Below are 12,102 nucleotides of genomic sequence, written 5' to 3'. Positions count from 1 at the left end.
GATCTGGAGAGATGCCCACTCAGCCCTGCTTCACTCAGGACACCGCAACCGTCAAATCGCTAATCGTCGGCGGAATCCTGCTCCAGCCAACAAACCAGGTCAGAAGGTTTGGCTTTCCTCTCGAGACATCCCTTTAAATACAGAGTCTAGAAAACTCTCTCTTCGTTACATTGGCCCCTTTCAGATTGAAAGAATTATTAACCCCTCAGCTGTCAAACTCAAGCTTCCCCAGTCAATGAGAATACATCCCACGTTTTATGTATCACAACTAAAACCTGTATCAGTCAGCCCTCTGTCCTAACCAACCGAGTCTGTGTTCTGCTTGTGGGTTCCTCTGTTTAACATAACACCACCACAACTGAAATACGATTTAATTTTTTTTATCTTGAAGAAGTTTGTTATTAAAGAACCAGTAGGATTTAACCCTTGCAGCTGGTGAAATGATCAACTCTGTGATGATGAAATGGTGGTCAGAAGAGCCAACTAGACTTATGTTACTGTGAATTAATCTGGAACTGAGACTGTGAGATATGTAGATCCTGTCCAGTCTCGCTGCACTCACCCTGTTATTACTGACCCTCACCCATGTGTATTGTCTGGATTGTGGATGTTTGACCCTCCATGTGTCTAACAGGTCCAGCTGTGTGATGATGCGGTTTAGGCTTTTAGAGGACTGTGGGTGGGGTTCCTCACTTGTCCATTCCACAGTAAAGTCTACAGTACAGTTAAAATCCCCACCTATGATTAAATGATCCTGGTGGTGATCATGGGTGTTATGAGTCCAGTGTGAAAAAAACCTACTCTTTCTGCTCCCTGATTTGGGGCATATATGTTGACGAAGCATATTACACAGTTCTTTATTTCTGCCCTTACAACCAACAGCCGACCCTTCACCACTTAAGTGGAAGATAAAACTGTTGCATTTGCACTGAAGTTAGTGCCATGGCTGAGGGCACACGGACCCTCCCACCATAATTTCCAGTCTACCTCATTTCTGTTTCTTGTAAAAACAACACACCTATCCTTTTTTGAGTAGAGACTTTATATTAGATTAGATATTAATGCTCTTTTATGTCTGTCTCTCCCATCGTTAATGTTTAAAGATCCTATTTTTAGGCTCTGCATGTAGAGGTCGGAGAGGAGAAACAGGTAAAAAGAAACAAACAAAGAACAGTAAAAAGAGGAAATCACTGTGTGGTACATGATCATGTTACCTTCTTGTCCGTTCTCTTATAATTATTGATTAGTTATTGATAAGAAAACACAAACTCAAAGAAAATTCATCAGGTTTGAACTGAGCCTCCTGCTACAGGTACTGACTGTGTCCACCAGAGGTCAGTCCTGGCCAATCATCGTTCATCATCTTTACTGCCTCGCTCTGTCCTTCATCTCCTCACTGGCTGTGTGACGTCTCCATGTTTTTCATCATCATCATCATCATCAGAGGAAATATTTCCGTCTGATTATCGACAATTAAACATCATCAGGAGGCACTGAATGAAGATTTTATTGTCGCTTGTTAAAATGTGTGGCTGAAGCTGTGAGATAAATATAGTCCAGTAGACGTATAAAGGTTCATCAAATGGAAAGACTTCTAAAATATGATTCATTGTAAAGTATTAAACTGACCAACAGTAACTTTTAAATGTTTATAAAGCAAACACTTAATGGATCAATAGAGAAATAATGATAATGAGCAAAGAATCAAACTGAGCTCCACCTCAACAACTCCAACAGTAAAATCCTGCTTTTATATTAATGTATAATAATCTATAACAGTATAATAGTCTGACAGTTCATTATACACACATTCTTTTACTACAGTAACAGTTCAATACTTGTAACAGATTATTTTCACATTATTAGTACTTATACTGCAGTAAATTAGTACTAGTACTTCCTCCACTATTAAAACCACTTTTTAAAACCAAATATTCATATTTATTATATATATATATATATATATTTACCAATCAGCCCTAACACAGTGAGCACTGCCAGTAACACTGATTATCTGGTTATCAGGGCTCCTGTCAGGGGGGGGGGTATATTAGGCAGAGAGTGAACATTTGGTCCTCAGAGTTGATGTGTTAAAATCAGGAAAAATGGGCAGCGTGAGGATCTGAGCCACTTTGACCTGAGGTGCACATTGTGATGGACGACTGGGTCAGAGCATGTCCAAACCTGCAGCTCTTGTGGGGTGTTCCCGGTCTGCAGAGGTCAGTACCTATCAAAAGTGGTCCAAGGAAGGAAAAGAACCAGAGACAGGGTCATGGGGGGCTGAGGCTCATTGATGCAGGTGGGGAGTGAAGGCTGGCCCGTGTGGTCCGATCCAACAGACGAGCTACTGTAGCTCAAACTGCTGAAACAGTTAATGCTGGTTCTGATAGAAAGGGGTCAGAAACTCACAGTGCAAGCAGTCTGGTTGGTCTGCGGACCCAGTCCAGGAGTCCCAGTGCCCAGTAACATAACTACATCGTACGATGGTTTGATTCCTGAACACACTCCTCCCAGAGAACAGATTCTTTTTTTATAACTGTCTCCAACAACCACTGGCTGATTTACAGACAGACAGGGCCAATTTAGGCAGTTAGGATAAATATTGTTAATAAAGTTGTGTTTCTGATTGCTGGACCTGCACCAATACATTGAAAATTCTATATCATTAAAATACAGTTTTTATCTTTTAATTTTTAATAAAATCTGTAAGGTTTTAATCTCTTTAATGTTTAGTTAAGAGTATTATACACTTAAAGAACAGATGATCGTGTAAATCCAGGTGATAGCTCTGGCCTAGTAAATTACAATAATCAGACAATTTACCAGCAGAGTGCTTTTTCCATTCGGATTGTTATTATTTTAATGTGAATGTTAAATTATATAACTGTAATTAAGTCTTATGCTGTGAATGCAGTAATATTGTCTGTTACCTGTAACTGTATTTTGGACAGTTTACCATGCCTTATTTTTCCCACTGAACAACATTTCATTCACACTTTCCCATCAATTTAATACAGAGATATGTGTCAGTTACAATACAACTAACCATTAAAATTACACAACTAATACTTTATTGTTAGTTGACAAAATTGACATAATTTTTAAAGGTATTAACAGTATTAAACTAGAATTTAACAGTTTAAAAACAGTAAAAAAAATTGTAAATTTGCAAATTTAGATTTAGACATGTAAATTCACAGGCTACTTTTAAAATTTGATTAATATTTACATGTATGTAAAAAATGCACTTACTCATTTTATTGTGTTTATATATATATATTATATGTGCTCCTGTATTATAAGCCTCTCTTTAAATAGAACAGAATCCTGAAAAAAGATTATTAATATTAATATTTTCTTGTTTTCTCATTGTTATTAGTTTCATGCTTATAATTAATTAACTTTGTAATTCAGTCTTATAATCTGTTTACTGTATAATGAGTCATTACTCTGCAGGTATTTGCTCATCAATCAATAAAGGAAACTCAGCGGATCAATAAAGTTGCTCCAGTTAGCGGCTGCGGCGCCCCCTGCAGGTAAATCACTGGTTTTAAGGCTTCGGTCTCTGTTGTGTTATAATAATGAGGACGTCTGTCAGAGCCACACACAACAGCAGGGGTCAAAGGTCACACTGGAGGGAAATCTGACCAGTTGTTTCTGTGATATAAAGTTCACAGGTTCAATCCCAGCAGCAACCACATACACAAACTGTCCTCTGCTGCCCCCCAGTGGCCACACAGGTGCATTACACCACCGGGAGAAAAAGTATTAATACCAAACTGTAAAAGTACTCTATTACAATGTCTCTGTTAGCGTGTAACCTGCTTCCACTGTAGAGGAATGTGCTGATTGATGTTTTGGATGATAAAACCAGCTGGTAGATGAAAATCAGAGGATGCTCTGAATCTGTGAGATACCACAACCCCTTCATTAGAAATATAGAGAAACATCCTTTTTAAAATAAAATTGCATTTATTGAATTATATGGATTAATTTCTACATTTATTTACATATTTATTGCCTTATTTATTAGTTTCAGTCTTTATTTCATAGACATATTCATTTATTTATGTATGTATTTAATTAATAAATATAGACTAAAATGTTAATCTGTACCTTTACACGCGTATTATGAAAGCTAACAGGCATTATACTTTATATTAATTACTGTTATTGGTTATTATATTGTTTAATACACACATTATACTCATAATCATCAGTTTTAGATGCAGATTTTTATTTAGTCAAGCCAAAAACAAAACCTCTGGACATAAATCAAACCAAGAAAAAGATGAAATAAGTTTTAATACATCAGAAGAAAAAGAGAAAATTTAAACTATACAACATGGAACAATGTCTCTGATACAAACTCTGGTACATTACGTCAAAGTGCTGGTGCATAAGGTGACAAACACTGACACGTTTTGGCAATAATGTGTTAATTTGAATCTGAGCTAATGTTAATAACAGAAACCTTTATGTTCTCTGAGGTACAATTATTGTTTTTGTCAATGGAGTCTGGCGGCTTTAACGAGTTCACCGATGGATATATGATATAGACTGACTGCTGCCCGTCCACAGAAGAACTTGCGAGATGTTTTTTCTGCCGTTTTTCTGTAAATCTCTTAAATTTTTCCTTTTAATGAACCACTTTTGGTTCTCGATTAAATCTCCACGTGGTTTCTGTTTGATTGTAAACAAACAGACATTTAGAGAGTTTATTATAAAGCTTCCTCAGTTTACTGTGTATTTATATTATGTTTGTCTTTATAACATTCACTCATTTTAGAAATCCCTGCGTTCATATATTCAAACGTAAACAACCTGGTATCCATGGCAACAAGATGAAAGCATGATGGATGAAAGGAACAGAATCTGTGACATCATAATGGCGTCATAATGGCGTCGCAGATTGTGTTGGATGGTCAGTTTGTTTCAGACAGATTTCACTGGACACACGAACAGTGAAACCCAACAGGACGAACACTGAGCTGAAGACATGGAGACCGACAGCAGAGAGGATGAACCTTTATTTAATCGCCTCCTCACTCACGTGGAAGAACAGGTACGGCGTGAGCTGAAGGATGGTGAGGCCACCCTCACCGCCAGTGCGTCAGCGGGGAGACTCCAGTTGGAAATCCAAGAGGAGCTGCTGGTTAACTTCCTCCAAGAGCTCCAGAGACAGAGGAAGGAGGACAAGTGGCGGCAGGAGACCGAGCGGCTGCAGATGGAGATACACAGCCTGAACGTCCAGCTGGAAGAGGCCAAACTCTCCCGCTCTCCTCAGGCTCATTTCGAGGAGCTGAAGTCGCAGCTAAGAAACATCAGCGTGAGAGATCCAAAAGATCTCAAGCAGCCGACTTCCAACATCACAGACCTTCAGATCCGACTGGAGGAGACGAGGAAGGAGAACGAGGCTCTTCAGAAGGATCTGGAGGAAGTGAAGGTGCATTTCCGGGCGGAAAAGCTGCTGCGTGCGGCGGCTGAAAGGAACCTCGAGACGACCAGCGAGTACCTCAAGGTGCAGTTCTTGGACAGAGACATTGCAGCGTTTGAGGCTTGCTCAAAGGTGGAAGAGCTGGAGAAACATCTCGCCCTCGAGAGGACTGAAGCTCGGAGGCTGCAGTGGAAGCTGAGCAAAGCAGAGGACACTCTTCTGAATCAGAAAGAGGAGGCTGAGAAGACCCTGAAAGGACACCGGGCTTCCCATAAAGTCCAGCTGGAGGCGCACCGAGCGGAGAACAGCAAGATCACCACTGCCGTGAAAAAGGCCAAAGGTTTGCTGGAGGCTGAGCACCGCCACCGGCACCAGGAGCAAACCTCCTTCCAGGAAGCCAGAGACTCCTGTGGGGCCCAACTGGAGGAGCAGAAATATGAGAATTTTAAACTCATGTGTGCTCTGAGGGAGGTTGAGGAGCAGCTGATGGCCGACCATCACAAGTGGGACCGGGTCAAGGCTTCGCTCCTGGAAGAGCTGCATGAAGCCGGCTGCAGGTACGAAGCTCTGCTGACTGACCTGAGGATGGCTGAATATCAGCTGGAGAGCAACCACCTCCAATGGCAGGAGAAGTTGTCCCTCCTTCAGGCCACAGAGGAGCTCCAGCAGTGTCTGCAGGAGAAGGAGCAGCAGTGGGAGACTGCGGAGAGCTCCCTGAAGTCCCAGCTGGAAGACCTCCAGACACAAACCTCCAACAGGAAGTAGAAGAAGGTCAAGAAGTGGCACAAACTCTTCGGCTCCACGATCAGGAACATAAAGCCGTCCACACAGAGGGGATCTCTCTCTGAACATCCTTTCCTCTTAGGTCTCTTCCCATGATCCTTAGCTCGGTCTAAAGACCACAGGGAGTTTTTCCTCGTCTTCCTCGGTACCAATATATTTATATGTTTCACTGTGGACCAACTGACACTGAGCTAAGATGCTAGCATGCTAAAAACACACAAACAAGATTAATTTAAAAATAAATATATATTAATAATAAATAAAACAGAAATTGCTTCCTTTATATGGAACGCCATTTAAATCAATATTAAATAAACATGCGTTTGAAATAAATAAATGCAGCCATGAAAAACATCCAAAAATAAACAAATCAGGAAACAAATCTATAATTAAATGTTCCCTATGTCTTAATGTGTGCGTATCTTGTAAAATCCATCAATAATTATTATTGCCTTATTTATTTATTTCAGGCTTTATTTCAGATATATTCATTAATTTAATTAATAAATATAGACTAAAATGTTAATCTGTACCTTTACACGCTGTATTATGAAGGCTAAGAGGCATTATACTTTATATTAATTACTGTTATTGGTTATTATATTATTTAATACACACATTATACTCATAATCATCAGTTTTAGATGCAGATTTTTATTTAGTCAAGCCAAAAACAAAACAGCAAAAAAACAAACCGCTGGACATAAATCAAACCAAGAAAAAGATGAAATAAGTTTTAATACATCAGAAGAAAAAGAGAAAATTAAAACTATACAACATGGAACAATGTCTCTGATACAAACTCTGGTACATTACGTCAAAGTGCTGGTGCATAAGGAGACAAACACTGACACATGTTGGTTTTGGCAATACAAAAGATTATATCCAATAAATCAATCGTCCCATTAACAAAAAGAAAAATATTTTTCACATCTTTAACACAATAAATCCCAAACTGACAGTTATCAAGCTTTTAAAAGACAAGACGTACACAGTGATTATTGTTCTGTAGCTCTGGATGTATGAACATGAGACAATGGAAACCTCGGACAGTAAACCCGCAGACCATAATGAGGCTGTGTATTCAGTTGCTATCGGTTTCATCACGTTAGCTGAGTCACATCATACGATTCAACCCTCGCTGGAGAATAAAATGCTTTTTCAGACAGTTTCATAGCATTTTTAAACTAATGGATGACAGCAGTATTTATCGCCATGTTAACATGCTTCTAAACTGTTAACAGTATTTTAGAAAGTTAGATTTTTACTGTTAGCATTCATCTCACAGGGATTCTGCCATTTGTTCTAGAGGTATGTGCTAAAGTTTTTGTAGTGATGAAAATCAGGAGACACTGAAACTGTGAGGATTAATCTCCTGTGGTAAAGTTTGGAACAAATGAACAAATGTACAAATGTACAGGTTGTCACGAGGTTTCACTCCAAGATGCTAGCATGCTAAAAACACACAAACAAGATTTCTTTTTCTAGTTGTACATTTTTATTGAATGAAACTAAAAACAGTCCATTGTGTGTTGAGAAAATGTTTTGATTCTGAGGCTCATAAAAAACATTTCCAAAACCCGAAAATAAAAAGGGCTCAATGTGTTTTGTTAGTCAGCTCCTGAACACTGAATCAGACACTAAGAGAAGTAGTGTCGTCCCCCAACAGCAGCACTTAACAGAGCTCTACTTTAAAAAACTGTCAGCCAACTGTAAGAAAAATTAAGAAGCGTTTGTGAGGCACGCAAACAGAAATGAGCAGATACCAGAAGCAGTGAACACAAACTGATTTGGCATCAGGTTGGTCAGGTTTAGATTTACTGAGGGAGCGGTACAGTCCGACTTCAGTTTCAGTGTTCGTCTGCAGGGTTGACGTAGCTTTAACTCTCTAGCACGAAGTCCAAGTTCAAGACTAACCTTTAAAAGGTTCAAGTTTACAATCTGAAACCTGAGAGGTTGATGTATCACTATAGTCTGGTTTAAAAGTCTAATCTCGAACCAGAACACACTTTGCTGGTCTAGATCCAAAACCTGCTTACGACAGGACGGTGGGCGCCTTGTGGCCATTAGTGTTGGTCAGTGTTATTCACCTCGAACGTGACATTTAAGTTATGAACAATGTTGCGATGAAACATTGATGTGAAAAATTTGTGAATAATTTTAGTTGACCAACTGCTTGCTAGCTAGCCAGGTAGCGTAACCTTGCTAACAATAGCTAACTTTCGGAGTAAGGTTGAGCCGACACGAGTATCCGGAACAGATAATGAACTTTTTACAAAAGTAAAATGCGTCAATATACTTGCAAATAAACTAGAAAAACATCGCTCTGAAGCTCAGTTCCAAAAGTAAAAATAGTTTTCTAATAAAGTAACTTCTGATCAACTCGTATCAATTTCAGGTTTAAATTACCAACTTTTTTTAATCCCACAGAGTCCAGATACGGATACAGATAATTTCTTAATCAGCTTAAGTGCTTCTTGAAACTTGAAGGCTGTATAACACGGACCTGAACTACCAACACAATGTGTGCCACCGAACAAGGCACTTACTCTCAAAACCCGTGGTGGAGCTGGACTGTGGTACAATCGGGCCTCAAGCATCCGGTTTCAGAGCTTTTTAAACTCTGAGTCCATTATTCTCCAAGGCGTCGACACAGAAACAGATCGAGGAGTCGGTGTGGAGTGACGACTGGTAGCTGCTAGTTCGAATCCTCAGGGTTTGATGGATGTTAGTTTGGGAAGCAGAAGATCTTTACGTCGACATCATCAGTTATTATGAGTCTCAGGCACTTCAGCAGACCAGCAGGTCGTAGTTACTAAGGTCGGCTCACACCAGCATTTATATAAACAGTCAGCATAAAGGTGAAGTGAATACAGAGTTCCTGACTTTGGCAAACGTCAACAAACTGACGTGGGAATTTGCAATCAGACATTCGAGTGAACAAAGAGTCAGAAAGTTAGAAGGAAGAAACTATAAACTAAAGTATTATTTGTGTTGCATCATCACATTTTATGTAACCCTGCAAAAGATGCAACACAGTCCGCAGTCGGCCAGTCGATGGTACAAATACATCTCGAATAAACTACGCTAACTTCTTCATCCAAGCTAAATAGGTAAGTGGCAGTTAGCACGCTAGCTAGCTTGGCAGACTGTTGTAGCTGGCTGAAATTGAAGAAACAGAAAATATTCAGTCGTGTTTTTATGTTTCTGGCTAGAAACTAGCTATTTTGCAAGAATGGGCAAATGACAGTGCGACTTTCAGTTGTGAGCGAACACATCGGATGCTGCCGCTCCGTCAGTCTCTGTAACATAAAACCTTTAAGGCTAAACTGGTCTCAGTTGCAGCATTTTCAAAACATTTAACCGTCATAACGAACAATAATCTGTCAGTAAACTGACTGAATGATGAAAAGAATTAAAAACAGAATATAAACTGACAACCCCAACACTTTACAACAGTCTGCTAAGCAAGCTAACCTGGGAGACTGTTGTAGCTGGCTCATTTTGGAGCATGTTAGCATTACCATGATTACAAGAGTAAGTTCAGGAAACAGTAAGTATTCAGTTTTGTTTCTATGTTACCGGCTAGATAGCGTTTTACCATCTCATAATTCCTTTAAAAAAACTTTTTATGGCTTTTCCAGACCATTTAACCGTCGTAACGAACAATAATCTGTAAAAGAATTAAAAATAAAACTTAAACTGACAACCACAACCGATCATTGTGGCCGGACCTTTACCTGGGAGAGTCTGATACAGTATGTACACACAGGATCCAGTTTAAAGTCCACGCAGCAGAGTCGCTGCAGTGCTGCTCTCCAGCAGGTTACTGAGCGCACACAGTCTGGTTTCTATCTACATCGAGTGACCACGCGTTCAGAGTCATCTGGGCGAGATCTCCTGCACCATGGCGGCCAGGTGGATGGTCGGACACGAGTCTCTGTGTCGCAGTTTGAACATCAGCTGCTCTTTTTCCTGAGAAAGCTTCTGGTTGATGACTGCCTGCCTCTCCAGCGCCACCTTCAGGTCCTGCTGCTCCTTCGATAACTGCCTGGAAACACAGAGCAGATTATCGTCAGGGGTCACAGGGACACTTTAAACTCACCTGGGTGGGACTACAGAGGTCTTCTGGGGATGGTTTTACATTTTTGTCATAATCGATCATCTTCACAGGTGTGACAAACCTAAAAAATACGAATTTAAACAACAAACTACAAGAGTTGGTAACATGACTACATGTAAAACAGAATAATACATGTAAAAGTAAAGTGTGTTATCGTCATTGGTGGTTGAACTACAGAAATAGTCCCTTTCAGAAGAGACCAGGATAATAACACCAGAACCACCAAGATGGTTTTTATGATGCAAATTTAAATAAAACCTGCGATCTCTTCAGCACGACTTGTCCTGAATATGTATTATTGAAGGTATTAAAATGTTAGTTGTTGACACACATGCATCAATTACATCCTCATTTTACACATAATCCATGATGATAAAGATACAGAGAAATGGAAATTCAAGGTAAAAATATCATAGTCAGTATTTTAGTATTAGTGTTGTCAGTGTTATTAAGAGGAGCTCCCCTGTAGTTCCCACTGTGTGTTCAGTGTCAGTCGGGTGGAGGGAGGCGGTGGTTTTATGCCTATTTTCAACACTTTGACTTTCTCTGTAACTTTTAGTTGTGTTTTTTGATCACTTTGGAGTTTATGATCCTACATCAGAACGTCCTGAAGGAGGATTTACTGCAGGACTACAGACTGCATTAGTTTTAGTTGCGTGCACATGATACATTTTTCATTTTAAAATAGATTACAGCAGATGATGTGTTTGTGGAGGTATAAACTGTCCAGCAGGTGGCGCCACCTTCCTGAAGCACTCACTGAATCAGAGTCTGGCAGTTGTCTATCCGGACCCTCAGATCCTCGTTCTGCTGCAGGACGTGGACCATCTGATCCTCCAGCGCCAGGTTCTTCTCCGTCTGAGGATCGCGACAGAAACAGGAAGTGGACAACAGAATGAACAACAACACGAGGAAGAGGAGGAGGAGGAGAGGAAGAGGATGAATATATGGATAAACAGTGGACCAACCAGAGCGTCCATCTGCTGCAGCTTCCTGCTCTGCTCCTGCACGCGCTCACTCTTCATCTCAATGACGAACAGCAGAGACTCCTGCTCGGACTCCCAGAATGCACCTGGGCTGCCATGGGCCTGGAGGGCACAGAGATCTTAATGAAGTCTTTACTGAAGAGCAAACACACTCCGACGGTCTGAAGCTGGCGTACACACCTGGATGTTCCTCTGCAGGTCCTTCTTAAACGTGGATTCTTTGACTCTCCGCTTCAGCTCGTTATAAACCTGCAGCTCTGCAGTCAGTTCCTCCACCTCACCCTGGAAAGATAAAGGTTAAAGGTTAAAGGTTAATGTCTGCTCTGATGGCAGCTGATAGTTCTTCAACTCAACAACCACATCTGCTCGTTCTTTTACCTTCAGGACGTTTTCAGCAGCCTGAAATGTTTCTGTCAGCTGAGTTTTCTCTTGTTCGTGTCTCGTCTGCAGCTCTGCAGCAAAAACACACAAACACACATTTCTGATTATATATACAGAGAGAGAGAGAGACAGAGAGAGAGAGAGAGAGAGGAGAGCAGGAGAGAGAGAGAGAGAGAGAGAGAGAGAGAAGACAGAGAGAGAGAGAGAGAGAAAGAGAGAGAAGAGAGAGAGAGAGACAGAGAGAGAGGGAGAGAGAAGGAAAGAGAGAGAGGAGAGGAAAGAAGGAGGAGAAAGAGAAGAGAGGACAGAGAGACAAGAGGAGAGAGAGAAGAGAGACAGAGAGAGAGAGAGGAGAGAGAGAGAGGTAGTTTCTCTGCGCTTACACTCTTCAC

At 40.5% G+C, this 12,102-nt stretch overlaps 1 protein-coding gene across 1 annotated transcript in view; it reads right to left on the bottom strand.

Moving 5' to 3' along the window:
• Positions 1 to 6,940: 6,940 nt before the first annotated feature.
• Positions 6,941 to 12,102, bottom strand: part of ccdc69 (coiled-coil domain containing 69) — a gene marked incomplete at its 5' end in the record, with an annotated part of 16,252 nt that continues 11,090 nt past the window's right edge. Inside the window, 5 exon segments of the mRNA XM_035669429.1 lie at positions 6,941 to 10,271; positions 11,104 to 11,201; positions 11,312 to 11,431; positions 11,510 to 11,611; positions 11,708 to 11,781. Coding sequence (XP_035525322.1) covers positions 10,103 to 10,271; positions 11,104 to 11,201; positions 11,312 to 11,431; positions 11,510 to 11,611; positions 11,708 to 11,781 — 563 coding nt within the window.

Source organism: Morone saxatilis, unplaced genomic scaffold (genome assembly GCF_004916995.1).
Source record: "Morone saxatilis isolate NCDOM2014 unplaced genomic scaffold, NCSU_SB_2.0 Contig22, whole genome shotgun sequence".
NCBI classification, from domain to species: Eukaryota; Metazoa; Chordata; class Actinopteri; family Moronidae; genus Morone; species Morone saxatilis.
Note: the sequence above shows the minus strand (reverse complement) of the source record. Positions and strands in the feature narration are given on the sequence as shown.